This window comes from Lipotes vexillifer, unplaced genomic scaffold (assembly GCF_000442215.2).
Source record: "Lipotes vexillifer unplaced genomic scaffold, Lipotes_vexillifer_v1.1 scaffold53, whole genome shotgun sequence".
In the NCBI taxonomy this organism is placed as follows: domain Eukaryota; kingdom Metazoa; phylum Chordata; class Mammalia; order Artiodactyla; family Lipotidae; genus Lipotes; species Lipotes vexillifer.
Window position 1 is genome coordinate 3,575,582 of NW_006791814.1, and position 27,954 is coordinate 3,603,535.

At 49.1% G+C, this 27,954-nt stretch overlaps 1 protein-coding gene across 1 annotated transcript in view; it reads right to left on the bottom strand.

The window, feature by feature from the left end:
* Window positions 1–468: 468 nt before the first annotated feature.
* JPH2 (junctophilin 2) overlaps window positions 469–27,954 on the bottom strand; it is a 61,382-nt gene continuing 33,896 nt past the window's right edge. The window contains exons 3-6 of the mRNA XM_007464802.1: window positions 2,968–3,086; window positions 1,664–1,919; window positions 1,212–1,581; window positions 469–549 (exon numbers count right to left, since the gene is read on the bottom strand). Of these exons, the coding sequence (XP_007464864.1) occupies window positions 469–549; window positions 1,212–1,581; window positions 1,664–1,919; window positions 2,968–3,086 (826 nt within the window). The remainder of the gene's footprint in view (window positions 550–1,211; window positions 1,582–1,663; window positions 1,920–2,967; window positions 3,087–27,954) is intronic.

Genomic DNA, 27,954 nt, shown 5'->3' on the forward strand with positions numbered 1-27,954 from the left:
GTCAAGAACGGTTTTGCTTGACGTTTGAACTGCAAGACTTTTACATAATGAGCCGTAAGTTAAAGGTTTACTCTCACGTTCACCCCCTTTCTTAGGGCAGGAGTGAGTCCCTACTGAATCCTTAGATCCCAGCAGAGCAGGTGCTCAGTAAACTGTGCTTAAATTAATGATGAGTTAGTGAATGAATGAATGAATGAAGCCCCCAGTGCTCACGTGACAGAGATCCTGTGCTCTGCGAATGTTGAGCTAATGAGGGTGTGTGTGTGTGTCTGTGTGAGTGTGTGTGTGTGTGTATTGTGTACTGGGGAGAGATGATCTCTCAAATCCACACTCTAGGTCCCTGCCTCTGCTGGGGGAGGGGCCTCAATTAACCACAGGGTGGGCCACTCGGCAGGCAGGCAGCTGGCCCTTTACTCTCCTGCCCCAGGGGCTCCATCCCCTCCTCCCAGCCGCACCTGGTGGATGAGGTCAGGTCAGGAGGTGAACGAAGAGGATGGCCAGGCCAATGTTAAGCAGAATCACCATGCAGATGAGGACGGTGTTGGGGACCTGGGAACAGTGAAGAGAGGCTGCCTGAGTCCCCGGGAGAGCACACCCCCACCCTCTTGCTTACTGCTGTGCCCAGCACCAGGACACACCATCAGCGCTGGAAGGATTCTGCGAAATAATTAACCAAACTGCTCAGGGTCCTGAGAGGGGCAAGAATGTATCCCAGATCACACAGTGGGCAGAGCTGGGCCTGGAACCCAAGAACATGGCCTTCCCCACTGCTAATTCCTCTGGGGCCACAGCTGTCAGATCCTCAGAGCCCAGCTTCAGTCTTTGGCGCTGCAGTTCCTAGCTCCCAGCCTCCTATAGGAAGCCCCAAGGTCCAGGACCCAGGCCCCCCACTGGGCCCCTCACTGCTACACCTTGCAGCTGAGGCTGGGAGCCTGATGGACAGGGGCACCCAACCCCAGCCGCTTAGGACTCCCAGCCACCTCCTTCTCCAAAGAACTGCCCAGACAGCGGGCACAAAGGCCAGCCCCCTGCCCCCTGCCCCAAGGTGGGGGGCTGTGTTGTGTAACCGTGGATCAGGCTGCACTTAACTAAGGCCACATCCCGCCTGCCCTGTCCTGCGCCATCACCCTCGCCGCCTGGCCATCTGCCCCCGAATCCCACCCCCAGCTCCCCAACGACTGGGGAACCCGACTTCCCACCGACAGCCTCACCTCCTCCACCTCCACCTCCGCCGTCGCCGCCTCCTTCCGAGCCTTCTTCTTGGCCCCGGCCTTGGTCAGCCGGGCCTCCGTCTTGCGGGCCTTGGCCTTGGGCTCGGCCTTGGGGACGATGGGCTTGGGTTCCAGCTTGGCGGGGCTCTCGGGCGCGGAGCCTCGGAGCGGGGCCGCCGTGCCGGGGGCGGCCGGGGACGGGGGCGCCGAGTCGGCCGCGGGGACCTCGGGCTCGGGCTCGTCCTCGAAGGGCGGCGGCGCGGGCGGCGCGGTGCGCACGGCGTAGCTGTGGTAGCCCTGGTAGAGCGCCACCTCGGGCTCCTGCGACCGCGCGGACGGCGCCTGCAGCGCCTCGATGGCCGTGGGAAAACTTTCAGTGGCAAATCAAACCTTACTGAGCATGAGAAAATTCATATTGGAGAGAAACCCTTTAAGTGTAGTGAATGTGGAACACGTTCCAGGCGCCCGAGCTCAGCAGGCCGTCCTTGGACGCCGCGGCCGGCCGGGGCCGCTTGGGCTGAGGGGGCGTCCCGGCCGGCGACGGGGGCCCACCCTCGGGCGCAGGGGTCTCGCGCTCGTGCAGCTCCGGGCTCTCGCGGGGCCGCTCCGAGAGGCCTGCGGCGCCAGGGCCCCGGTGGGGGGAATCCAGCAGGCTCTCCGAGTTCTCCAGGATCTCCTGGAGCAGCCGGCGCTTCTGATACTCCGGACCTGCCGGGGACCACACGGGGAGGCTGCATTCGAACCCCGGTCCCAGCACTGGATGACCCAGGGCAAGCCGCTCTGAGTCTCATTTATGTACTCAGCCAGCCTTAACCTACGGCCACCAAGTGCCAAGCACTGTTTTAAGCAATTCCCCAATACGAACTCATTTAATCATTTTAATAACCCTATGAGGTGTATGCTATTATTTAGCCTCCATTGTACAGATGAAGAAAAGGAGGCTCAAGAGAGGTAAAAATCACTTGCCCCAGAGTCACCCAGCTGACCAAGGGCAGAGCCAGGACTGGCACTCAGGCTAGTCAGGCTCCAGAGTTTATGCTCTGTATGGTCACACTGGTCTCTTTCCATTCTCTTATCTGAAAAACGGGCCCAATCATACCTATTTCATAAATACTAACGGAAGGATTAATCGGGTGAAAAAAAAAATGCCTGTAATATGCTGAGCTCAGTGCCTGGCACGTGGTGACAGCTGTTGCTATGACCACCCAAGGACGGAGGCAGCCAGCCAGGGTCGCTCTTCCTTGGACCAGCAGGCGGCGCACTGTGATGGGAAGCGACTTAACCTCCCAGGCACAGATCTGCGCTCCGCGGTCTTCCATCTAGTCTCCCTTTGGTCTTCCGGCCACAGCCAGAATGTTTAGAAAATACAAATCTAATCGTGCCACTCACCTTAAAACCCTCAGTGCAGGCAGCACCAGTCCCCCACCCTGACGGGCTCCCACCGCTCTATCCAAATGCAAAGTCTGTATCAGAGCCAGGGGGTCCTCCTTACTCTGCAGCCCCATTTCCCAGAGAGAAGAGACGGGCTGGAGTGGGGGGAGCCTCTGATACCCCGGCACAAGCTCAGCCTGAGTCCCCTTGCGTCATGCTTGCACCCATCCCATGCTTGCACCACGCTCCACAGATTCTGGAACTCAAAGGCATGCATGGACCCACTTGAGCATCTCAGCTTTCCAGCAAGCAAAGAAAAATTGTCTACTCCCCCCAGGACCTCCCCCTACCCCGTCCTGCCCCTCCCCTCCCTGGTTGGCCCTACCTGGCTGGTAGAAGTCTGGAGCCAGTTCCCTGGCCAAAGTGCGGGCAATGTTGGACTCTTGGTTGGCAGCCAGGGCAGCCTGTTCTGCTGCCTCAGCTTTGGCCTTGGCGTGACTTGTCCTAAGGAGACAACATGGTGGAGACTCAGGATCCCTCCAGAGAACCAGTCCTCTGCCCTTCCTCCCCAACCCACAAAGAGACACCCTGGACAGAATTTTCATTCACTCCAGCTGTCGATGAGTATTTATTGAGCCCTGTGGTCCAGACTGCTGTGCATTCCCCAGACCACTTCCTCTTCATTCTGGGCACACAGGTGGACTACATTTCCCAGCCTCCCCTGCAGTTAGGTGTGGTCAGGTGACTGGCCAAAGCATTGTGGGAAGACAGGATTATGCCATTTCCAGACCTGGCCCACAGAACCCCTCCCCCGTAATCCTCTTCGTCCTCTCTTTTCCCCCTGTTGCTGGTAAAATGCAGAGGCCAAGGCCCAGAACAGGGAATTTAACCTCATTTGTGACACAGATCTTCCTGGCATCTGGTGACACCGCTGGACCCCTTCTTGGGATGTTTTAAAATGCACAAATTACACAGGATTCCAAAGGGATGCAATTATATTGACACACTGTTACCAAAATATTTAAAGGGACAAATTTGTAATATAATAATATATATTCTTCTTTATTAACACTTTAAACAAAATATCTAGCAGGTCTATTAACTACCATAATTTAAAAGTGTAGCTTAACATAAAGAATATTTCAAGGATACGTGCAACAACAGTAATGTGCCGTGAAAATATATGTGATTTCTATCAGTGACAAAGTCAGAGATACTGCTAATACTACTGTTGATTTATTGCCAACTTCCATAATTGAAGAAAATACTAAATTTCGGTTAGAGGTTAGTAAAAATAAAGATGTATGGGATCAGGCTGAAGCTGGGCTCCAGGTAAGACCACATCCCTGCTTGGCTCCCTGTCTGACTCTGTGTCTCTCACTCCCCCTCTCTCCTGAGAGCACTTGATCCATAAATCGTCTGCACAAGGATCCTCACCTCAGACTCAGCTTCTAGGGAATCTAACCTAAGGCAGCATCCAGGTTCACAGACCCCCTGATTTCTCTCCACAGTACCGCCTGTGGACCCCAGGTTCAGAAACACAGTGGAAGGAATTTGGGTCCACAAATGATTATTGCATAGAGCAAAGTACCCCCCAGCCCCGCAAAGTCCCATATTAAATGTGGAACATTTAAGCATTAAATTTAAACATTAAATTCAGCAAGCCTTAAATGTCTACTGCGTTAAGCACCTGAAATTTGGGGGATGTTTATTTCAGTTTATTTAATCTAGCCTAACTAGGAGAAGTGCCTCTTAAAATATTAACAGCCCCACCTACCAGTGGGCATTGTCTTAAAGGAATTATGAAGATTATCTCACGTAATCATCATGATGCCTTAGGAAGCTGGTGCTGTTATTATTTTCCCTGTTTTATGGAAAAGGAAACTGAGGCACAGGCAAGGTAGGTAACTTGCCCAAGGTCACAAAGTTCCTTTAAGTGCAGGAACTGAGATTTTGAACCCAGGCAAGATGATTCCAGAGCCTGTGTTGCTCTGAAGCATGTGCCACACTTGGCCAGGAGCTGGGATTCCTGTGGACAAGACAAGCCCCTCTCAAGTGAGGGAGATGGGCTGGAAGCAAACAACCAAAATTATTTAACACAATGTAATTAGATAAACAGTGCAGTTGTGAGAAGTGCCATAAAGGAAGAGTACAGAATGCAATGAAAATGTACAACAGGAAGATTGATATAGATCGGCGGTGGAGGTGGGGATTAGGCAAGGTTTCCTGGAGGATGTGACATTTAAGTTGAGACCTGAAACTGACACATCAGTTGGCCCATCAGAGGTGAGGTGGGGACAGTGAGCCAGGTAGAGGGAAGAGCACGTGCAAAGGCCCTGAGAGGGAGTAAGAGCTTCGTGCCTTTGGGGAACTGAAAGGTCAAATCGGTGTCCCCATGGGCAGATGAGTCAGTTCCTCGGGGAGCTGATTTGCGTGTGTCTCTAGCATGGAATTGGGCCCACGATAAGGGAGATAAATTTTACTGAGCTCCCTCCAAGTGCCAAGCCCTTTGCCTACATTATCCCTTTCAATCCTCAAAACTGCCTGGGAGGCAGTTTTTACTGTCTCTATTTCACAGGTGGGGAAAGTGAGTCTCAGACAGGTACCTTGCTCAAGGATGCAAAGTAACAGTTGACACTTACAAAGCATTTACTACATATCAAGGGCTTTATAGAAATTAACCCATTTAATTCCCCCAATCACTATGTGGTAGATGATATCACCATCATCCCTCTTTACAGAGGAGAAATCCGGGGCATGAGAAGGCTTCAAGGATCCCACCAAACTTACCCAGCCAGCAAGCGACAGCAAGTTTTCAAACCAAGGCTTTCTGGGATCTAGAGTCTGTGCCCTTAACCACAGGCTGTACCTCCACTCCATAATGAGTAGTGGAGTTCAAACCCAGAATTGTCTGATTTCTAAACCCTTGCCCTCTCCACTGCCACAATAATGTTTACTGAAGAAAAGAAAATTTTACTGAATGAAAGGATACATAAATGAATGCACGCATGCACACGTGCACGTATGTATGTATGCGTAAGCGGCCAGCACAGGAGTAGTTAAGAGCATGGTTTTGGAATCAGCAGCCCTGGATTCCAATTTTGGCTCTGCCAAGGCTGGGGCTAGGGTGCAAAGGAGGCATTCACCTCAGGCTCAAAATTTCGGGATGCCATAAAACTCAGTAATCCAGATAAATAATACTCGAACGCCATATTTTTAAAAGTCCAAACTAATGCAAAAATAATCCTTGATGAGCAAGCTATGAACAAAATTTAAATAAAGGCCAAACCAGACCCTGCATTTGTATGACTCTCCTCACTCGCCCCCCTCCCCCAGTCCCGACCCCACTGGGACTCCAGGGCCTTGGGTGAGTGGCTTTGCCTCTCTATGCCTCAGTTTCTACATCTGTAGGATAATAATTCTGCCCCTTTGGAGCTGCTGTGAAAACTACTGAGAGGCAACACATGCAAGTGTTTAGCCCGGGATGGGGCTGAGTGATGGTGGTGATGGTGGTGATGGTGGTGATGGTGATGATGATGATGATGGTGGTGATGGTGGTGATGGTGGTGATGGTGGTGATGGTGGTGATGGAGAAGGAGGAAGATGACATTTGTGACATCAAAATCCAGTGTGGAGCCAACAATGAACCTACTGTATAGCACAGGGAACTATACTCAGTATTTTGTAATAACCTATAAGGGAAAAGAATCCGGAAAAGAATATATATATATATAATATGTATATACATACCTAGATATATGAATATATATACACATACATATATATATACGTGTAACTGAATCGCTGTGCTGTACACCTGAAGCTTACATGATATTGTAAATCAACTATACCTTAAAAAATTAAAACCTAGTGTGGTACATGCATGTCCCCAGACTCATATTTGCCTGTACATGGGTATGTGCGATTCAAAGATCTAAATTTTCAGAGACACTTCCCTGGAAACCTGAAACCCCAGGTTGGGGGAGGAGGGAAAGGGCTGGGCAAACCCTCAAACTGAGAAAATGTCCTTTTTTGGTAATGTAAGCTGGATGAGGCTTGTTTCCCGGTGCCCTGGGAAGCTGTGTTGCAGGACTCCTCAGGACAGAATGGCAGCCTTCACACTGAGCCCTGGAAGATTCTGGGGGATCAACGGTGGACCCTCCAGGGCAGCCAGAACAGGGGTCAGAGGGGAGTGGCCACACAGCCCAAGGCAATAAGGGCTGCTGGGTTTAAAGGAAGCACGCTCCTCTGCCCACATCAATCAATCTGACCAACTGAATACCTTATTAGCCCCCCCCCCCCAAATGCCTCTGATTTCAGGAATAGCTCCCCAGCTCCCCAGCCTTCAAGCCAGGAATCCCAGCGTCTCCCACACCCCCCTTCCTCATCTTTCAATATTCACAGACAACAACCACCAACTCCTGTCTCTCCTGCTCCCCCTATAGCTCTTGAATCTGCCCATTCTCCTTCCTTCCATCACTCCTCCTGCAAGGTCCTCCACTCCCATCTGTAGCCTCCCTGCCTCCAGGCTCGCTTCCTACAACCAATTACATGCAGCTTGCTTAACCCATACATCTCATGGCCTCACCACTTGCTGAAAATCTTTGCAAGGCTTCCTATTGTGCTGAAAATAAAGTCCAAACTACTTAGGGTGGCCTTCAAGGCTCTCCAAATTCTCGGCCCGAGGCAGCCTTGTTGGGGTATATCTGGTAGCTTACCAGGGCAGGCTGAACTGCTGTGGTCCAAAGGCTATCTTCTGGTCCAGTGGCACTCACAGTGTGGTCCATGCACCAACCCCCCCAGCCCCTCATCATCCAGGCACTCGTTGAAAATGCAGCTTTGGGGGCTCCACCCCAGATCTATTGAGTTAGAATTTCTTAGGAGGAGCCCAGGAATCTGTATTTTATAAACCTCCAGCTGCTTCCACTGCTCATTAAAATTTGAGAAGCATGAGCTAGTCAGACAGAGAGAAAATCCAGCTTTCTCTTGGGCAGTTCCCAGCCTGCTCAACCCCCCAGGAGCCTTGAGTGGCTCTCTCTTCAAGCACCGGGATCCCTCCCTGAGTCCAGGTCCTGCTAGGGAAGTGCAGGAACCATTTCTTTTCCTACGACCATTTTGATGTTTCTTGGGGAGGGTCTCCTAGGATGGCTCTGCCCCTAATGGGGAGAAGGGAAGGAGAGTAACTGGGGCACAGGGTGGGGCAGGGATCAGCCACCCTTCTTGATTTCAACAGATTTTCTTTCGTCAGCAGGGTTAAAAATAGGGCTGGTGGTGGTTCAGGGATGGGGCAGGGCAATAACCCAGTGGAAGCGCGTCTGAGAGTATCCAGCCCCACCCCTGACTCCTTTGCCCACCCCAGACCCCTAGCCACCCCATTAGATCTGGCCTTGCTGCCCAGGTGTCTCCATCAGGCCACCAATGGCTTCACTGGGCCAAAGGGAGACACCCACAGGATGTACCCCTGACTCCTTTGCTCCGGCTGTTCTCCCCTCTGGAATGTTCTTTCTCAGTCCTTCCACCACCCAGCCTTAAAGGGCCAGCTCAAGACCCACTTCAACATCCAGATTCATTCATTTAATACAACTTTATGGAGTGCCTACTATGTGCTAGGCACTATTCTGGGCACTGTGACTACAACAGCAAACCAAGTATCCAAAAATCCCTTGTAGAGCTCACATTCTATTGCAGGGGTCAGCAAGTTAGGGCAACAGGCCAAATTTAGCCCGCTGCCTGTTTCTGTACCACCTGTGAGCTAATAATGCTCTTTATATTTTTAAAGGTGTGGAAAAAAACCCAAAAGAGTAATTTTATGACGTCAAAATTATATGGAATTTAGATTTGTGTCCATATAAAGTTTTATTGGAACAGAGCCACACCCATTTGTTTACTATTATCTAGGGTTAAGCAGTTGCCACCGAAGTCCATGACCTGCAAGGCCAAAAATATTAACTGTCTGGTGCTTTACTGGAAAAGTTTGCCCACCTCTGTTCTAATGCGTCCACTCAACAACGGTCTCTTCTACTACTATTATTAATAATATTAATCTGTTATTGGTTGAGCACTTTGTGCCCAGCTCTGTGCTATGGCCACAATTACACATATGACTTCAGTGAGGTGAAGTCACTTTCTCAAGGTCACACAGCTAGAAAGTGCACCTGCCCAAGCTCTTCCCCATTACACTGAGCCGTGGCCTTCCTGGCACTAACTAACTGGGCCAGGTCTTCCACGTGCTGGGACCAGGGATGGGGAAAAATCAGACCCAGCAGCCGCCTGAGGAGCTCACAGCTTAATGCAGCCCTGCCAGGTCAACTACGCAACATCTCTGAAAATCAGTGGATGGACAGGGGTGCAGAGCAAAGCCTTGAACTGCATGGGGGTGTGGCTAAGGGGGGCAGCTCTGGCTAGGTTGTCTGGGGTCAGGTCTTGGCTCTGCTCCTTATACCCTCGGGCAAGTCTGAGTCCCCTGAGCCCCAGTCTCCTCATCTGTAAAATGGGGATAATAACAGCACATGCCTCAGAGAAACAGTATAAGGAGTAAATGAATAAACAGTCATATGGCCCTTAGAACAGTAGCCAGGACACAGGAAGTGCTATCTAGGTGCTTGTTAATAAAATATATAAGAAGCACAGTTGTTTTTAGACGACTGAAACAAAAAACCTGAATGTACTTAATGTCACTGATTTGTTCACTTAAAAATTTTTCAGAAATCCATCAGAACAAGGAGCGCATGGTAGGTTTGGAGGACAGAGGTAGATAATCAGAGCCCCCAACTCAGGCCGCTGCCAGCCTCTCTGAAGCTGCAGAGGTGGTTGATAAGGGCAGTGCAGCCAAGTCTTTCTGAGGGGATGCTTCAGATGCCACCGCCCTGTCTTCTCCCAAAATAGCCCCTCGCTCCTAGTTCTGGCTGGCTGTAGCTGTTTCCCCCGAGAACAATCATGGACAGAGTAAACTCGAGGAGGAACCACAGGTGGGGTGTCCAGCCACCTGCCCAGATAGCTCCCTGGGAGAAAGTTCCCCTGCCCTCCAACAAGGATGTAGACAAGGGTCCAGTCTTGCCTGGACTGCATTCATTTGGCAAACATGTGCTAAGCCCTGCTGGGAAACTCTTCACCAGAGGGATTAAGGGTAGAAGTTCACGTCCATCATATTCTGGGTACCTGACCTTTGCTCTCTGGCCTCAGCTTCCTGAACTGTGAAACGGGGTTAATAACATTTAACTCACAAAATTACTGGGAGCCTGAAATAAGATTGCACAAAAGTGCTTAGCATAAACTGAGCACTTAACAAATATTAGCTATCATTATTGTTACAGTTTTTGTTATTATTAAAATGATGTTTACCAGCAATTCCCTTCCAAAATGCTAAGGACTGCCAAAAAATTGGGATTTAAATATGCATTTGAAGAAGGATATGTCATGTAAACACTGTTTCAAGGTTCACCCATGTTGTAGCATAAATAATACTTCATTACTTTCTATTGCCAAATAATGGCCCACTGTGTGGATAAACCATATTTAGTTTATCTGTTCATCAGTTGATGGACATTTGGGTTGTTTCCACCTTTTGGTTACTATGAATAATGCTTCTATGGATATTCATGTAGAAGTTTTTGGGTGGATGTATGTTTACATTTCTCTTGGGTATACGCCTAGGAGCGGAATTGCTGGGTCATGTGATAACTCTTTTTAAACTTTTGAGGAACTGCCAGACTGGTTCTGAATTGAGTGCAACGTTTTACTTTCTTCCAATAACAGATGAGGATTCCAATTTCTCCACGTCCCTGTCAACACTTACTGTTATCCATTTTTAAATTTTAGTCACACTGGTGGTTTGTGAGGTGCATTTCATCGTGGTTTTGATTTGCATTTCCCTGATGGCTAATGATGTTGAGTGTGTTTTTATGTGCTTAATGACCACTTATGAATCTTCTTAGGAGAAATGTTTATTTAGATTCTTTGCCTGTTTTCAATTTTTTTGTCTTATTATTGAGTTGTAGAAGTTCTTTATATATTCTAGATACAAGTCCCTTATCAAATAAATGATTTGAAAATATTTTTCCCATTCTGTTGTCTTTTCACTTTCTTGATGGTGTCCTTTGAAGCATAGAAGTCTTTAAGTTTAATGATGTCCAATTTATCTATTTTTCTTTTGTTGCCTGTGCTTTTGGTGTCATATCTAAGAAAGCTTTGCCTAGCTCAACATCTGAAGATTTACTACTATATTTTATCCCCAGGGTTTTATAGTTTATTTCTTACATTTAGATCTAGAAACATTACTTCTAATAAGAAAAAATGGGAAATAAACTAAAGGTTCGTACCTCCCTAGGAGATAGGCACCACAACCGTTTTACAGATGAATAAACTGAGGCACAGAGAGGTTAAGTCACTTGCCCATTATTATTATTATAATGAACAATAAGCCAGATATGGCCCCTGCTCTGGAAGGATGTAGAGTCTGGTCAGAGATAAGACAAGGTGAAAAGTTTTGAGAACAAACAGAAGGCTACAGGGCAGGAAGAAGCCCATGTGGTGGGTTACGTGTTCATAATTTGTATTTTGTTATTTTTATATTATATATTATAAATATATAAAATATGTAGTAAAAATAATATGGTTTAATCATCAAAAAATTGGAAAATAAGCAGATTTTTTTGAAAAAAGAAAAATTGCTGTTAATATTTTGGTATTTTGAGGTGAACACTGTTTTTTGACTGTGGGTGGCTTACATAATTCTCTGTACTTTGATTTTTTTCCATCTGTAAAATGGGGTTATGAATAGCCCCTGCCTCATAGAGTTGTTAGGATTATAGAGTGAATGTACATAAGGCATTTAGAACAGGACGTGGCACATAGAAAGCTCTATGCAAGTGTTTGAAAATTTTAGAAAGTGAATTTGTTTTAGCTGAAGGGGAGGGGCATGGGTTTTGAGTCTAGGGGGCTGTGCCCCCCTTCAGGCCCTAGGTAAGACTTCCCGACCTTGGAAGCCCAGCCTGAAATCCCCAGGCCATGGCGGTGACCTGTTCCAGATCATGTTTTACAGAAACCTTTCTCCCCTTCTTGAAAAAGAGCCACCAGCCCAGCTGGGGAGGGGGCTCACACTCACCATGTGTGTGTAGGTAAGTGACACCCCTTCCCCCCCTCAGCCTCTAAGCGGGAGGCAAAGTAATGAGTTGCTGTTTACTAAGTGCTAACTATGTGCCAGACACCTGATCTTTGTGGTCGGCTGAATAATGGCCCCAGAGGTATCCAGGTTCTAATCCCTGGAACCAATGAATGTTACCTTATATGGCAAAAGGGGCTTTGCAGATGTGATTAAATTGAGGATCTTGAGGTGCAGGAATTATCATGGATTATACAAGCAGGTTCTAAAAGTAACCACAAGTGTCCTTATAAGAGGGAGGCAGGGGCAGATGGGACCACAGGAGAGGAGATGATGTGATGTTGGAGCAGAGACTGGAGTGATGCAGTTTGAAGATGTAGGATAGAGCCCCAAACCAAGGAATGGGGGCAGCCACCAAGAAGTTGAAAAGTCAAGGAACTGGTTTCTCCTGTCAGCCTCCAGAAGGAACCAGCCCTGTCAACACCCTGACTTTATTAGCCCACTGAGACTGATTTCAGACTCCAGAACTGTAAGAGAATAAATCTGTGTTGTAAGCCCCCAAGTTTGTGGTAATTTGTTACAGCAGCAACAGGAAACTACAACAACCTCTGTGATCTCATGTCATCCTCAAGACAACCCACTGTACAGGAAAAGGAAGGAAGGCTCAGGAAATTATTTGCCCACGGCTCACAGCTAGTGAGATCCAGAGCCGGCTGGAACATGATTCCAGATCTGCCTGGCATCAGAGCCTTTGCTGACCCACGCATCTGCTACACACTTCAGTTAAGCCAGAAGAGCCCAGCAGCTGGGACTGGCCACAACCACGCCTCTTCCCCCCGGGGCGTGGGCATCCCTAGCGTTCATCCTGCCTGTCATAGAGCCCAGGGCTAGTAGTTACCAGCAGTGATACCCTCAACTTCCCCAAAGAAAGGTTAGTCCATCGGAACCTGGGAATTGCCTGGCTGACTACATGTGACTAAAGTCTGGCTGTATTTTGGCAGCCAGTGAAGTGACAGGGAGGGGACCTCAGGCCTTGCTCCCCATCCCCACATAGGACTGGGCCCTGCAGTCCAATCTGGAACCCAGGTCTCAGCAGTGAGGCCTTTTCTGGATAAGTTGGCTGCACAGGGAAACTTCCTTTTTAAAAAGTCTACACCAGGGACTTCCCTGGTGGGCCAGTGGTTAAAAATCCTCCTTCCAATGCAGGGGACGCGGTTCGACCCCTGGTCGGGGAACTAAGATCTCACATGCTGCGGGACAACTAAGCCCATGCAACGCAACTACTGAGCCTGTGCGCACTAGAGAGAAGCCCGTGCGCCACAACTAGAGAGAAGCCCGCGCGCTGCAACAAAAGACCCTGTGTGCAGCAATGGAGATCCCACGTGCCACAACTAAGACCCGATGCAGCCAAATAAATAAATAAATATTTAAAAGTCTATGCCAGATTTTAAAATCACATTTTATGAATTATGAAAAGAGTAACAGTAAAGCAACAGCACTGGGAACCCACTGTGCTAAAACGATAGCTATGTAACTTTTGAGCCTTCTTTTCTAGCCTTTCCACGTGTACATCTATTTTCTAACAGAGCTGTGCACACAATAAAGATTCAATTTTGAGGGCCAGTTTTTAAGAGCATGGAATCTGAAGTTATGCTACCCAGGTCTGAAAACCCTGACTCAGACATTAGCTGTGTGACCTGGGCAAATCACTTAACCTCTCTGTGCATCCATTTCTTCTTCTGAAAAGTGAGTGTGGCAGGAAAATTTTTCAGATGCCTCCTGGTATTCATACCCTTATGGGATCCCCTCCCCTTGAGTATGGGCTGAACTCAGTGACAGGCTTCTAACAAAAACACTATGGCAGCGGTGATAGGATATCACTTCCATGACTAGTTTACAAAAGATGGTGACTTTGCTCTTGCTAGCAGACTCTTGCTGGCTTTGACGAAGCAAGCTCCCATGTTGGGGAGGCTCACGTGGCAAGGAACTGAAGGCAGCCTCCTGCCAACGTCAGCGAGGAGCTCAGGGCCTCAGTCCAATGGCCCACGAGAAACTGGATCCTGCCAACAACCATGTGCGTGAGTGTGCAGTGGATCCTTCCCCAGGGGAGCCTTCAGATGGGACCAAAGCCCCGGCCGACACCTTGACTGCAGCCTCATGGGAGACCCTGAGCCAGAGGACACAGCTCAGCCACGTCCTGATACCTGACCCACAGAAACTGCGAGATAAGAAAAATGTGTTGTTTCGTGCTGCTATGTTTGGGGATAATTTTTTAGGCAGTGATAGACAACTATGACAAATTTGGATAATAATAATGCCTACCTCATAGGGTTGTTATGAAATTTAAAGGAATTAATATACAGAAAGGGCTTAGAACGGTGCCTTTTGCACTGAGTGTGCACTAGAGAAGTTTAGCTTTTTTTCACTATTATACATTTTTTCACTCACAGAATTTTTCACGTTTCCATAGATTCATGTTTATCACTTCAGACCTGCTCAACCTTTTTTTTTCTTTAGAAATTTAACATCTACATATTTTTGTGCTACAGTGTGCTTCCCCTTCTGGGAATCCGGCCAACTGACATACTCAAATTGTGCAAAATGACACACGTACAAGGGTATTTACTGCAATCCTGTTTGTAATAGCAAAAGATTGGAAATGAAGCCAGAGCAAGAAGTGGGGAGGCAGTTGATTAAATTATGGTATAGCCGTTTGAAGAACAATTCTTGTTGAGTGCCTACTATGTGCCAGCACTGTGCTCAGATATTGGCATGTATTATTTCATTGAATCCTCACAGTATTCTCTAAGGTAGACATCACCGCCAATTCCCATTTTACAGGTGAGAAAACTAAGGATGAGAAGGTTAGATAAGCCACCCAGCTCACACAGTCAATAAACGGGGAAAGCCAGGAATTCCAGTGTGGTGAACACCAAAATAAGATTAATATTAAATAATTTTTAATATGAATGTTGGAGTTTTCGTTAATATTGGTGTCAGACGACCTGGTTTCAAACCCCAGCTCCTCCATGTCCAAGTTGTGTGACCTTTGCCAAGTCGTGGAACCTCTCCAAGTCTCAGTTTCACCATCTGTAACTTGGGTTAATAATAGCACTTAGCTGCCCCTAGAATTATTGTGAGGATCAAGTGAACTGCGGCATGTGAAGGGTATACTCATTTGATCGTGACAAGTATTTACTAAGCACCTACTGTGTGCCAGGTCCTGGGCTAGATCTAGGGGTACAGAAATGAACAGAAGAAACTCACCTCCTAGAACTTACAGACTAGCCTAGCATGCCTCCCTGTGCATAGCGGGTACCCCATCAATGGTAGCTGCTATTTCTGTTACTATTACTTAGAGAGTGATTCTTTACCCCAAGGGTTGGACTTCCCACCTGGGTCTACTGGGATCGCCCGCAGAGAGCCCGCTGACCTGGCTCTGGGTGTGCTCTGCTCCCCGCCTCAGCCCACCCCGCCCACCCGGTGAGCCAGCCGGCCATGGCATCCCACAAGGCCCAAGTCAGCAGACATCTCCTGTCTAAATAAGGACAAGGCGCACAGGAGAGCTTTCTGTGAGCTGGAGGAATGTTGACAGCTGAGGCCTCCCGGCCCAGCACCCTCCCCAGCCTCCGGCCCCTCCCCAGGTGGTACTCCGCTGTGGCATTCCAGTTTTTCCCAGAGCAGCCCCCAAGGTCCCTGACACCCCCCCTCACCCCCCAGGCTGCTCTGAAAACTGATAAGGAGCCTTAGGAAGGAATTCCAGGCAGCTCCATCTGCTCCCGGGGGCTGGCACCCCTGCTGCCACACGAGGAGGAAGAAACCGCGGGGAGGGGCCAACTCCGGCCCCAGCCCTGGAAAATCACATCCTTTGCTTCAAAAAGCATTTCCAGAGATTTTATTTGGCCTCAGGCACTGTGTCAGGTGTGAGGGCCCCAGAGGAGATTCCGACCACGTTGCTGTCTTCCGCTATCCCCAAACCATGTCACAGCAGTCACGACTGAGACGAGTCCATGGCTCCTGGTGGGGTGGGAAGGGGGAGACACATCTAGCCCAGAGCATGGGCTCAGGGAAGACCTCTTAGAGAAGTTTTTGCTGAGGCAGTGGCTGAACGGGGGAGCTCTGGCACCAGATGACTGGGGTTCCCATCCTAGCCCTGATTCTTCCTAGCTGTGTGACCTTGAGCAAGTTACTTTACAGTTCTGTGCCTCCGTTTCCCCATCTGTGAAATGGGAGAATAACAGCACCAACCTCACAGAGTTGGGAGAACTAAATGCGTGGGTATTTGCAAAGTGCTTAGAGCAGTAAGGGTGGGGGGTGGGGGTCACGTCCTCAGGATTTGTTTAGGGTGACCGGAGAGCTTATTATTCAAACCAGGGCACCTGAGGGTGAAAGGGGGTCTGTTTATAATTATACCCAGCATGATGCAGGGTGATCTCAGGCACACGAGGCAGCATGGTCATCCCAGCCTTGACCACAACTAAGGCGCCAACTGTCACCGACAGCAACTGTCTGTCACCTTTGTAAGCCAGCCCTGCAAGAGATGAACACCATACTCAACACACAGCAGGTGCACACAAGAGCTGCTGAGGTTTTGTTTCCAACAGATCTGACTTTCAGATTTCCCAGGAAGAAAAAATTACCCTTATGATGAAGACATGTAAAAACGAGACTTGAGCTAGAGTCCAAGGAAAAAATTAAGGATTTCAATGCATTAGTTAAGAGATATTTATTGAGCTCTTTATGTGGGTCCATGCCTAGGCCCCGGGGAGGTGGGGTGAAGGGGGAGGAGAAAGAGGTGTCATAAGGAAGCAAAATAAAGAAGTAAAGGATTCCATGCCTGGTGACCAACCATGGTTGGTCGGGTAACAAGGAAGCATTTGGAGACAAGATTCAAGATAGAACAGACACCATCAGGGAGGGGTCAGGTCTTGGGTGGGCCTGAGGGATGTGACAAAGGGAACCGATCAAACGCAGAGCAAAGGCAGAGAGGTGGGCAGGAAGGAGGCCTGGAGCTTGGGAAGGGCATGACCTGATGGCTAAGAACCAGGTCTTGGACCAGAATCAAGGGTCCAAGTCCCATCTCCACCCCTTATGCACTGGCTTACCCGTGGCAACTCACACAATCTATTTCGCCTCACTTTCTGCAGCAATAAAATAGAGCAAAGGATACCTTCGCTCTTCAGGGCTGCCCGGAGACCAAAGGAGATGCCTGCGAAATTCTGTTCAGTTAATGGCACGTTGCAAATGTAGAACGCTACATTTAGAACGCTAAATGTAGAACGTACTACAAATGTACTACGCTCCACAAGGAACAGATTTTTGTCTGTTTTGTTCATTGATGAATCCCCAGCACCAAGAACAGGGCCTGGCCCACAGCAAGTGCTTATTAAAAATTTGCTGAATGAATAAATGGCAGCCATTATGACTATTATTATCATAATTATTATTCAGTGATAGGCCTGGCTGAGCTGGAGCAGAGGAAAATAAAGGAGCTTTTTACAGATGTGGAAGCAGGCCGAGACAGGTGAAGGGATTTGCCTGAGGTCACACTGCCAACAAGTCACAGAGTGGGATCTGCCTCCGTGGCCGGGCTCTTCAACTCTACCTCCTCCCATCTTCCCTGCCTGCCTGCCTTCTATAGGCATTCCCTGGGTGCCTACTAAGTGCAGGCATCTGACAACATAACAGGGATGTGAAGAAACTTAAAATCAGAGTTCTGGCTGTAAGGCGCTTATAGACCAGTAGAGAAAACCTACAGGAAAATAATCTAGTTGGGAAAGTTCAGGCTTTTTAAAATGGGAAACCCAGAAGAACAGACATGGTAAACTTGCCTGCAGAGGAGACCTCTGAGCTATCGCCTGAAGCAAAGTAGGGATGGAGAAATCAAGCCTGATGCTAAACATGTACTGGAGATGGCCCAGGCAAGCTCTTGACAGGACACTGGTAGCTTGAGATCAGCCACCGTGGCAGTATCTACACCATGGAAATTGGCAAACTCAAGGAAGCAGGGTTCTCCATCTCCACCCGCCACCTACCAGACCCTCCAAGAGCTGTTTAATCAGCACATTACTTCACAGAATAGACATGAGCTAGAAAAAAGCTAACTGTCTCAGCAGATTCAGATCCTTATGTTTTACCTCCTACCTGGGCAATTTCTCTCCCCTCCCCCTTTGAAAAACAGATTACTAGCTTTTTTGACAAAAAGAACTTGAAGTCTGCCATCTCTGACCTCAGGATCTCCCCTCCCTATTTATCACAGGACAATTCTCGGAGTGGGTCTCAGGCGGCATCTGTGGAAACCTGCGCTTTGCTCTGTGAAGGAGTTAGGGGAGCTGAAGGGGACCCCCTCCACGCTGTGCACAGGCATCCCCTCTTCTTCCTGCATGTAGTCCTGGGAAAATGACAAAGTCTTATTTTAAATTCTGAGGCTGTGGGCTTATTTCCATGTCTGTGTGAGCTAGTCAGATGGAGAAGAGAGGAAAGAAGTGAGGAAAGGGTGGTCTGAATAGAGGGAACTGCAGGAGCCAAGGCACAAAAAGGTGTTAAAACACACAAAGGCACACAGACAGACACACACCGAGTGTTTACGAAGCTGAGAAAAGTTTAGCCTGACAATGTCACGAGTGAATGAAGAATTAGGATGGAGGCAAATGATAAAGAGCCTCGAAGGCCACGTTCACCAAACATTGCTGAGACTAGATAGCAGTTCACCAAACCGCTTTCCTCTGCTTCCTGGGCACACACCCGGACTGTTTCCCAGCCTCCTTTGCAGGAAGGTGTGGCCACGTGACTAGATTCTGGTCAATGGAATGTGAGAAGACATGATGTGCCCTACTTCCTGGCCAATAAGAACCTTCCACTGCCTCTTTGCGGGTGTTTTTCCTTTTCGTTGGCTTGATGCAGAGAGCGCTATGATCTTGGAAGCCGCATGTTGAAGATGGCAGAGCCACAAGATGGAAGGAGCCTGGGTCTCTGAATCATTGCTTGCAGGAGAGCTGCCCACTGAGAAGGGTACCCAGTTCGGATTTTACACGCGTGAGAAATAAATTTGTGCCTGATCTGTTCTGCGTCTGTGTGTTTACATGAAGGGATGGAAGAGGAAGAGGAGAGGAGCAACGGTACTCCTGTGCTCTTCCTCTCCAGTCTGGGGGACTCCTGTTCCAGTGCTCCACCAGCAAGCTTCAGCCCTGAGGTAAACCGTCTGCCACAGGAGGCGAGAGTGAGAGCGGGACATCTGCTTTCCTTGGACAAGATTCAGGAAAGCACCGTTAGTCTGGATGTCCATCCCTCTTTCGTAAGAGCCCCTCAGGCCCACTAATGAATCAGTCACTGCCGAGCATTCAGTGAGTGCCTACTGTGTATAAGGTCTAAGCTTGGGCCCCTCCCATCCAGAACTCCAGAGTCTAGTTGCCCTTCTAAAGACTGGCTTTCCCTCCCTTTCAGGCTCTGGAAAGAGGGAGAGGAGACATCTGTCCTTCAGGCCAAAGACTCAAAAGCTTACTACTGACGGGACGAAAAATGATAGGTGGTACCAGGACATTCATCAGATAACATTGTTCCTTTAACATTCAAAGTCAACCATCCTGATTTCTTCAATGAGAAAGTCTCATTTAATGTTTATATACCTTTAGTGAGTCTTATATTCCATTTTTTTAACAGAGGGAGAGCAGAGCAGCAAGCAGCCTTGATCTGAGCTTTTAGTAGGCAACCGCACTGGGGATGGTTTAATGATGTTTTGCTTCACTGTATTTTTCTCTTTTTCTTGTGTGTATGTTTTTCTGGTTTTCTTTTGGTATTGTCTGGTTGTGTTTTCGTTTTTTCCGCTAACTTCTCTTTATGTAACACTGCATTTCTATCTAAGGTAATGACCTAAAGACGCTTTATAAAAATAAATTTAGGGAATTCCCTGGTGGTCCAGTGGTTAAGACTCGGTGCTTTCACTACTGTGGGTCCAGGTTCGATCGCCGGTTGGGGAACTAAGATCTTGCAAGCCGCGAGGCGCAGCCAATAAATAAATAAATAAATAAATAAATAAATAAATTTAGGCTTAAGAAAGTTAAGGTTTTTTTAAATAGTAAGGAAATAATAATCCAGAGGGTACATGGCTATGGCACAGCTCGGGAAGGTACATCAGTGACTGGCATTTGGGAAACGCTGCCTTACCCCACGTGGTCACGCATCTGTGCCTTTGCCCATGCTGGTCCCTCTGCCTGCTCTTCCGTGCTGACCGCACTAGGCTGCCTTGGCCTTGGTCTGGGCTGAAGTCATCTCCCAAAGAAGCCGTGGTAACAATGTGCACGTGCCTGGGGTGTGGGAAAGGCCAAGCAAAAAGCCAATTCTGGGTCTCTGTTTTTCCCCAAAACAAGGCAAAGACGGTTCAGTGTCCCAGGACACGGAGACCAACAGAGGGCAGGGACATGCCCAGGATCATTCAGCACGTCGGGGCAGCCTTCTCACCCTCCTACAATGTGGATGAGAAGATAAGAAGGGACAACCGCTACAGAGAGACTTTGACCACTAATTGCTCTTGGGGGAATTTATTCTAGAGATATACTGATCCATGGGTGAAATAATGAATGTACAGCTTTATCTCACATGGCAAAATTCTGGAAACTACCTAAACAATCGTGTGCAACAACAGGGGCCTGATTAAATAAATGATGATTCAGCTACATAATGAAATACTATGTGGGAGTTAAAACAGATAAAGTTCTTTGGGCTTCCCTGGTGGCGCAGTGGTTGAGAGTCCGCCTGCTGATGCAGGGGAAACGGGTTCGTGCCCCGGTCCGGGAAGATCCCACGTGCCGCGGAGCGGCTGGGCCCGTGAGCCATGGCCGCTGAGCCTGCGCGTCCGGAGCCTGTGCTCCGCAACGGGAGAGGCCACAACGGTGAGAGGCCCACGTACCGCAAAAAAACAAAAAAAACAAAAAAAACGGATAAAGTTCTTTATTTGGAAAGATCTGGAAAGCTCTCTGATATATACACACAGCAAAGAGAAAAAAGCAAGGTTCAGGTGAATATGTATAATATGCTACCTTTTGTGGCAGAAAGGAAAACAGGAATCTCTGCATTTGCTTACATTAGGTGGAACCATGTGAAATTGCTGTTTTGTAGGTCAAACATAAGTTTCACCTTAATATAAGCACAAAGTAACTCTGGAAGGAAAAGAAAAAACTGCAGGTAACAGTTGACCAGGGGTGGAGGTGGCAACCAGAGGGGAACAGGGAAAGAAGGTAAACTTTACATTTTTGTCTAACTGTGAGGTTTTGAACCACATGAATATATAACCTTTTAAAAATGTAAAGGAAGAACTAATGAGGGCTCCAGGGCCAGCTTTTCTGGCACGTGGTGCTGGTCTCTATTTCCACCCCAGGTGGGGTGCTCAGGGAAAAACTATCTATGCCTGGACCCTACAGGGGTGGGGGGCTGCCCGGGTGAACCTCTGACCAATTCCCACCGAAAGGACCCACCCTGTGGCATTTCTGACCCTACCTGGTGGGTCAGAGCTCAGAGGACCCTGTCCTTGGCCAGGCTTCTGGCAAGGCTACCTCAAGTCCTGTGGGGTTACGGGGTTGGCAGTGGGCTTGGGGTAATACCCCCTTCCGAGATAGGGTTGCACGGAGCCAGGGCTGATGGGACGAGCCCATGGGCAGTAATGCGATAGCCCTCACGAGGGATGTGCTTGGCCAAAGGTGGCTTTAGGGATGGATCCTCACTGCAGCCCCTCCCTCCTCTCTGTGGTCCCACTCTACACCCCTCTGGAGACGAGAGGAGACAGGCTCTCCCTGGAGTGACTGCTGGGACAATGGAAACACCTAGGGGACCCGGCAGAGAGCTCCCCCCGTCTGCGGTCTCTGGTTCCTCATTCATCAACACCGGAAGGAATCACTGAAGCAAGAGGAAGCATAGTTATAATAATAAAAATGACAACTGCCACTACTGAGTGATGGCTGTGTGCCAGGCACTGTGGCTAGTACTTGACGGGACTATCTCATTTTACCCTCACAACACCCTCACCAGTAAGTACTCTATTAATTTCCACCATGTTCCACAGTTGGGGAAACTGAGGCTCAGGGAAGTGACCTGTTGAAAGAAACAGTGTTATATGACCCTAAAACCCATGCTCTGGATCACTAAACGATGTCTGTGCCTCTGTTTCTCCACCTGGAAAATGGAGAAAGTGATGAGATTTGAAAACAGGGGCTGAGGAAAGGGGCTGGAGACGTTTAGGCCAGTGAAGACTCCCAGAGGCATTAAGATCACAATCTTTACATCTCCGCAGGGACGTCCAGGGCAGGCATTGCTAACCGCTCACCAAATATCCATTCTCTCCTTCTTTCCTCCTAACAGAAGCCTAATCTTGTTCAGGGAAGCAATGTGTCCAGCTAAAAATATCCACCTTCCTAGATTCCTTGCATCCAGGGAAGGCCATGTGACCCACTCTGGAGAAGGAGATGAACGTCCCCGGGTGGGCTTCCTTCCCCATCAAGAGAAGCTGTTGCATTCCGACCTCTGCCCTGGATGTGGAGGTGAAGCTAGGGGCGCTGTGACCACCTTTGAGGACAAGGACAGAAACTACATTCTAAGCAGAGCAGGAGGGAAAGACGGAGGGGGGCGTCCCCCGGGGCATCTTGGAGCTGCCACGTCAGCCTTGCACTGCCTCTCTGATCTTCTGTGAGAAGATATAAGCCTAGTGCTTAAGACAGGTTCTGTGACCTGCAGCTGAACACGTTTCTAACCCACACAGTCCCCGAGGGCAGAACTGGGACCAACGAATCAAGCGACAGAGAAGCAGAGCATTCTCCTAGTTTGAGCAAATCTAAAAGCCAAAGCTGTCCAAAGTTGGCCTGGACTGGCTCAAGAGGTGCTGAGTTTCTTACACCTGGAGACACAGAAGCAGCGACCGAAGGGCCGTTCGGCAAGGATGATGGGAAAGGCATTCTGACCTTGGCCAGCGATGAACCAAATGGCCTTGCATACTTTTATCATACCCACTTTGAGAGGTGAGGAAAGGACCCCAGGATGTGTGCCCAGTTATGTATGGGCAAGGTTGATGCCCTACAGTGACCTGCAAGGCCCCAGCGAGGCAGGGTTTACAACACTTTCAACAAGGAGGGAAACGGTCTACCTCTGTGCCGTCTGACACGGTAGCCATGGGGCCCTTGCCATGTGACTACTGTGACTAAAGAAGAGCACTTTTAATTTATTTAATTTCAATTCATTTCCATTTAAATTGCCACATGTGTCGGGACTTCCCTGGTGGCGCAGTGGGTAAGACTCCACGCTCCCAATGCAGGGGGCCTGGGTTCGATCCATGGTCAGGGAACTAGATCCCACATGCATGCTGCAACTAAGAGTTCGCATGCCACAACTAAGAAGCTGGTGAGCCACAACTAAGTTACCCGCCTGCCACAACTAAGACCCCGCGCAACCAAATAAATAAATAAATAAATAAATATTAAAAAATAATAATAATAAAATAATAAATTGCCACATGTAGCTAGTGGCTCCCACATTGGCAGTGACCTGTCCCCTTCCCACCCCTGCACTCTCTCCGGCCTCTTATATTACTGTCTTCTCTCAGTCCACGTCAGCCATGCTGGTCTCCTTGCTGCTTCTAGAACATTCCAGGCACATGCCAACCTTGGAGATTTTTCCTGACTCTGCCCTCTACTGGGCTGCTCTTCCCCCAGGTACCCGGTTGGCTAACTGATTCAACTCCTTCATGTCACATATTTAGAAAGGCAACTTGCCCCCTCCCATGTGCTCTAAAATTTATTTATTATGTCTGCTGTGCTGTCTCCCCAGATAGAATGTAAACTCCATGCAGGCCAGGATCTTGAAGTTTTCCTCCCTAAGTACCTAGAACACTCCCTGGCACACAGTCGGTGCTCAATACATATTTGTTGAATATGATTGAAAGCTTAACTGAGTCAAATGGAAGGTGCCTCCCCTTACGAGATGTTGGAGACCTAACATCAGTCATTCAGCAATGCTTCCTGAGCCCCATATATGTGCTCGGTGCCATGCTGGGTGCTGCCACCTGGCAGTGAACGCAGCCGACAGGGTCGCCGTCCTCTGGGAGTATACAAAGTAGTCGGGAAGACAGAATGAGTAGGGACAATTGTCGGGGTGGCAGGTGAGGCCGGGGCACAAAGGAAACATAACCAGACTAGGAAAGAGCTCAGAGCTTCCCTGAGGAAGAAACATTTGAGCGGGGTGAGGCCTGATAAACGAGGTGCTAGCGAGATCAAGAGTAAGGGAAAAGCATTTTAGGCACATGGAATAGCACGTGCAAAGGATGATGGGCAGGAAAGAGAATGGCCCTTTGGAGGAACTGAGGCTGGAGGTGAGTGATGGGGAGACTGGTGTGAGATGGGGCTGTTGTGGTAAGCATGAGCCAGACAGGAAGGGTCTTGGGGGCCAAGGCAGGGGAATCTGAAATTTCTTCTAAGGGCAGACACCCCTGCTGCCCACATCACAGCCCCTCAGTCTACCCCCACTTTCACCCATTGCTTTGCAGGACGGTTCCACGTACAGGAAGATGCCCTGGTACTGCCAGTGTCCCACCCAAGCTTCCCGAGTTCTACCCGGAGCCTGCTCTCAATGCTGCAAGAGGCCCCTTCACCCCGACCCCAAGCGCAAGCACACCCGGAAGTGCAGTGGATTTATGCCCCTGGGGGAAACCTTCAATGAACAGGGGACTGGAGCCAGTGGATAATGCTTTGCCCACCTACCACCCCCGCCCCGCCCCATCCTCCAGGTGCACAATTTCGGGCGTGTTCTGTACCAAGGTCCCAGCCTAGCCCAGTCCCTGTGGCCGCCGCGAAGCCTCAATAACACACATTTATATTGGCTTTTCCTTCTTCCCTGTCTCACTCTACCCATCCACTTCCTCTCACCTCCTCCTTCCTGGAGTCACTTCCCAAATCAACTTCCTGCACCCAAATCCTTGTCTCAGGCTCTGCTTTCAGGGGAAACCAAACTGAAGACGCCATGAAGGTTTTGCTTACTAGAGTGGCGTGGTCACGCTTAACATTTTAAAATCTCACTCCAGCTGTTGCATGGAGAGTTTAGGGCAGAAAGAGCTGGTAAGTGGCCCTTACAGTGGGGCAGTGAGAGGCACTGGTGGCCAGCTCTGGGCTGGAGAGAAGAGGCTGGAGATTCTAAAGGATCCTTGGTTGCCCCTCAAGCCCAGACGCTTGGCAGCAAGGTGGGGTGATGTAGAGGCTTGGCCCCCGCCAGCCTGTCAGCAAGAACCGGCGTCGCCAATTTCCATCCCGCAATCCCCACCTGGCTCCAGAGACCGGTTACAAAGGTGCTATTTTTAGAGAGCTGGGTGTTTACTTGAAGGATTTAAAGACTGGGCTTTATTTTTAACTCCTCTTCCAATGGCAGGGACTCACTGGTGTGGACTTAGGAAGTCAAGTGGAAGTTGGACTGGGCTGTGGAAACCCAGGGGAGTGAAACAGCCTTCACTTGGGGAAGGACGAAGCTTGGAGGAAATGCCTGCTGGCCTCTCCGAGTTCCACCCGCCTGACTCTCCGGGTAAGAAGAATGATGATAAAACTGGCCTCTCCTTACTGAGCACCGAGACCATGTAAAATCCTCTATACACATCATCTCATTTAGTCCTCATCACGACAGTGAGCCAGGCTGTGACTGTCGCCATTCTACAGACGAGGAAAGTGAGGCTCAGGAAGGACCAAGGACACGAGGCTGGCAAGAAACAGCGGGATTCGAACTTCAGTTTCTCCACCTCCCCATGCTTTCAACCACTCTGCCATACAAAAGGATGGCCAGGCACCACGGTCAAGGCACAGAATATCAGACTGGCAGGACAGTAACCTGAAATGTTGGAACTCAAAGACTTTCTCTTCCAACAGTGGTTAAGGGGGTAGAGTCCAGATCAGAGAATTTGAAGCCCTGTTGTGTCAGTTATTTGGGGACTTTGGGCTAGTTTCCTCATGTGTGAAATGGGTTAATATAATAGATAGCACCTCCCTCATGAGGATTAAATGAGATGATGCATATAAAGGGAATCAGCACAGAGCCCGCTACCCAGTAGTGAGAACAGGGCCCTGACCTGTGCCCGGCCCCCTAAGTGCTTGATCCTCTCATATGCCCAAGACTGGACCTCTCATGATCCGCATCCTAGAGATGAAGAAATGGAGGGACAGAAGGTTTATGGGGAAGTCACTTGCCTGCAAGGCTAGCAAGTGTCCAGGACCAGAGCGCAGGCAGCCTGACCCTGAGTCTGAGCCCTCAAGCGCTTACCCTATGGTCCCCACTATTATTCTCACTGTTACTGTTATCCCAACACCCTGTGTCCAGGCCCTTCTGGTGATGACCCCTGAGTCCCTGGCACTGCTGGGGCTCAGCTCAGGTGCCACGGTCAGGGCCAAGCACTGGCTTCACATGGTCAGACCTTCCACTGGGACATGGGGAAACCCTGGCATTGGAGGAAAGGGGAATTTTTCTCGCAAAGGTGCAGGCTGTTTGCCTGTCTGTTCTGTGACTGCTGTTTAGGCTGAAATATCAAGCTGGAAAGGTTCCGGAGTCAGACTGAAAGCACAGTTTATATGGCTGGGGGTGGGGGAGACAAAATGCTCCTTTCTACCTCCCAGAGACCTGTCCTCTTCCGGGATGACCTATTAAATGTGACCCCGAAACCAACTGAGGTTTCAGAAGAGCTTCCCACACTCTGCCCCCTGGCCACGCTCCTCTCTCTGGGTCGCTGTCCCTTTCTAGGCCTCAGTTTCTCCATCTGTAAAATGAGCACATTGGGCCATGTCCTTTGACCGGCTTTTTCTGAGGACTGATGGGAGTGATGCTGTCTTTTCTCTGCTTCTCCCCTCTCCAAGCTTGGAAGGCCTGGCTCCCCCAAAAACACTGCCTCACAGTTTGAATATCTCCCTGCTGCCAGGGACCCAGGCAAGCTCTTCTCTCTCCATAGACCACTCGGCTCATAGGTAGCCTTACAGTCACAGCTGCCTCATGTACATCATGAGAATCCAGCTCTGACAACTCAGGAAATTCCATTCATCCCAGTCTTCGGTCTCTGGGAGCAAAGGGATTTTGTCCATCTGGCAATTCTTGAAGGACAGCTGTGATGGGGGCAGGAATCCAGGGCTGGGGGACTTCCCAACATTTTGAGGCCACCCCCTGAGAGTTTAATCCCCCCTGATGGAACTGCATATTCAAGAATCTCTGGAGGTGAGCCAGAAACAGAACGAGGGAAAACTTTTGCCTCTGTGGGCCTGGGCAGTTGACGGTGATCACTGGGTTCACGGAACACCTGACTGTCCTCAAACAATTCGGCAAAGATGCAAAAGAATGATAATCACGGTGTTGGTGATGGTGTGAGGAAAACGGCCCTCACACAACTGTACATTGTTGAAGGGGGTTATAAATTTGGTGCAGCCCTTTTGGAGATTAACTGGGGTTCTGCTAATAATTAAAATGCACATTCTTTTTGACTCAGCAATTCTGCTTCTAGGAATTTAATCCATAAAAGTACATCTGTGCAAGCAAGGACAGGCAGAGACATGGGGGCACCCCAGCAGGCTAATGACTTGCAAAAATTATTCTTAAATATCTATTTAAGAAAATATGGAGGGGCAGTGGGACCTTTGACAGGGGTGATTTGGATTTTTGCTTGTTTGTGTTAATCCACTCAAGAGTACTATAGACCTTGTCAGGGGAGACCACAGAATTTACATTTTGACCGTGAACGTCAAGAGTCAGTCCCTTGCAAAGACCTGGGCTAAAGGCATTATATTTCTAATGCATTCTGCTGATGCTCAAATATCCCTGATAGGATAAGGTACCTGGCTGAGCCATCCCTTTAACCAGCTTCATGAGCAAGAATATGGGCCAAGGATGTTCACTGCAGCCTCGTTTGTAATTGTAAAAACATGAGATGGTTTCAATCTCCATCAAGAGAGATCTGGCTAAATAAAAAAAATCATGGTACATCCAAACTGTGGAATATAATGCAGTTGTTAAAAAGATTAAGGCAGTATGTGCATAAGATGAAAAGATCTCAAAACATATTAAGTTTAAAAGCAAGCTGAAGGGCTTCCCTGGTGGCGCAGTGGTTGAGAGTCCGCCTGCCGATGCAGGGGACACTGGTTCGTGCCCCGGTCCGGGAGGATCCCATGTGCCGCGGAGTGGCTGGGCCCGTGAGCCATGGCCGCTGAGCCTGCGCATCTGGAGCCTGTGCTCCGCAACTGGAGAGGCCACAACAGTGAGAGGCCCGCGTACCGCAAA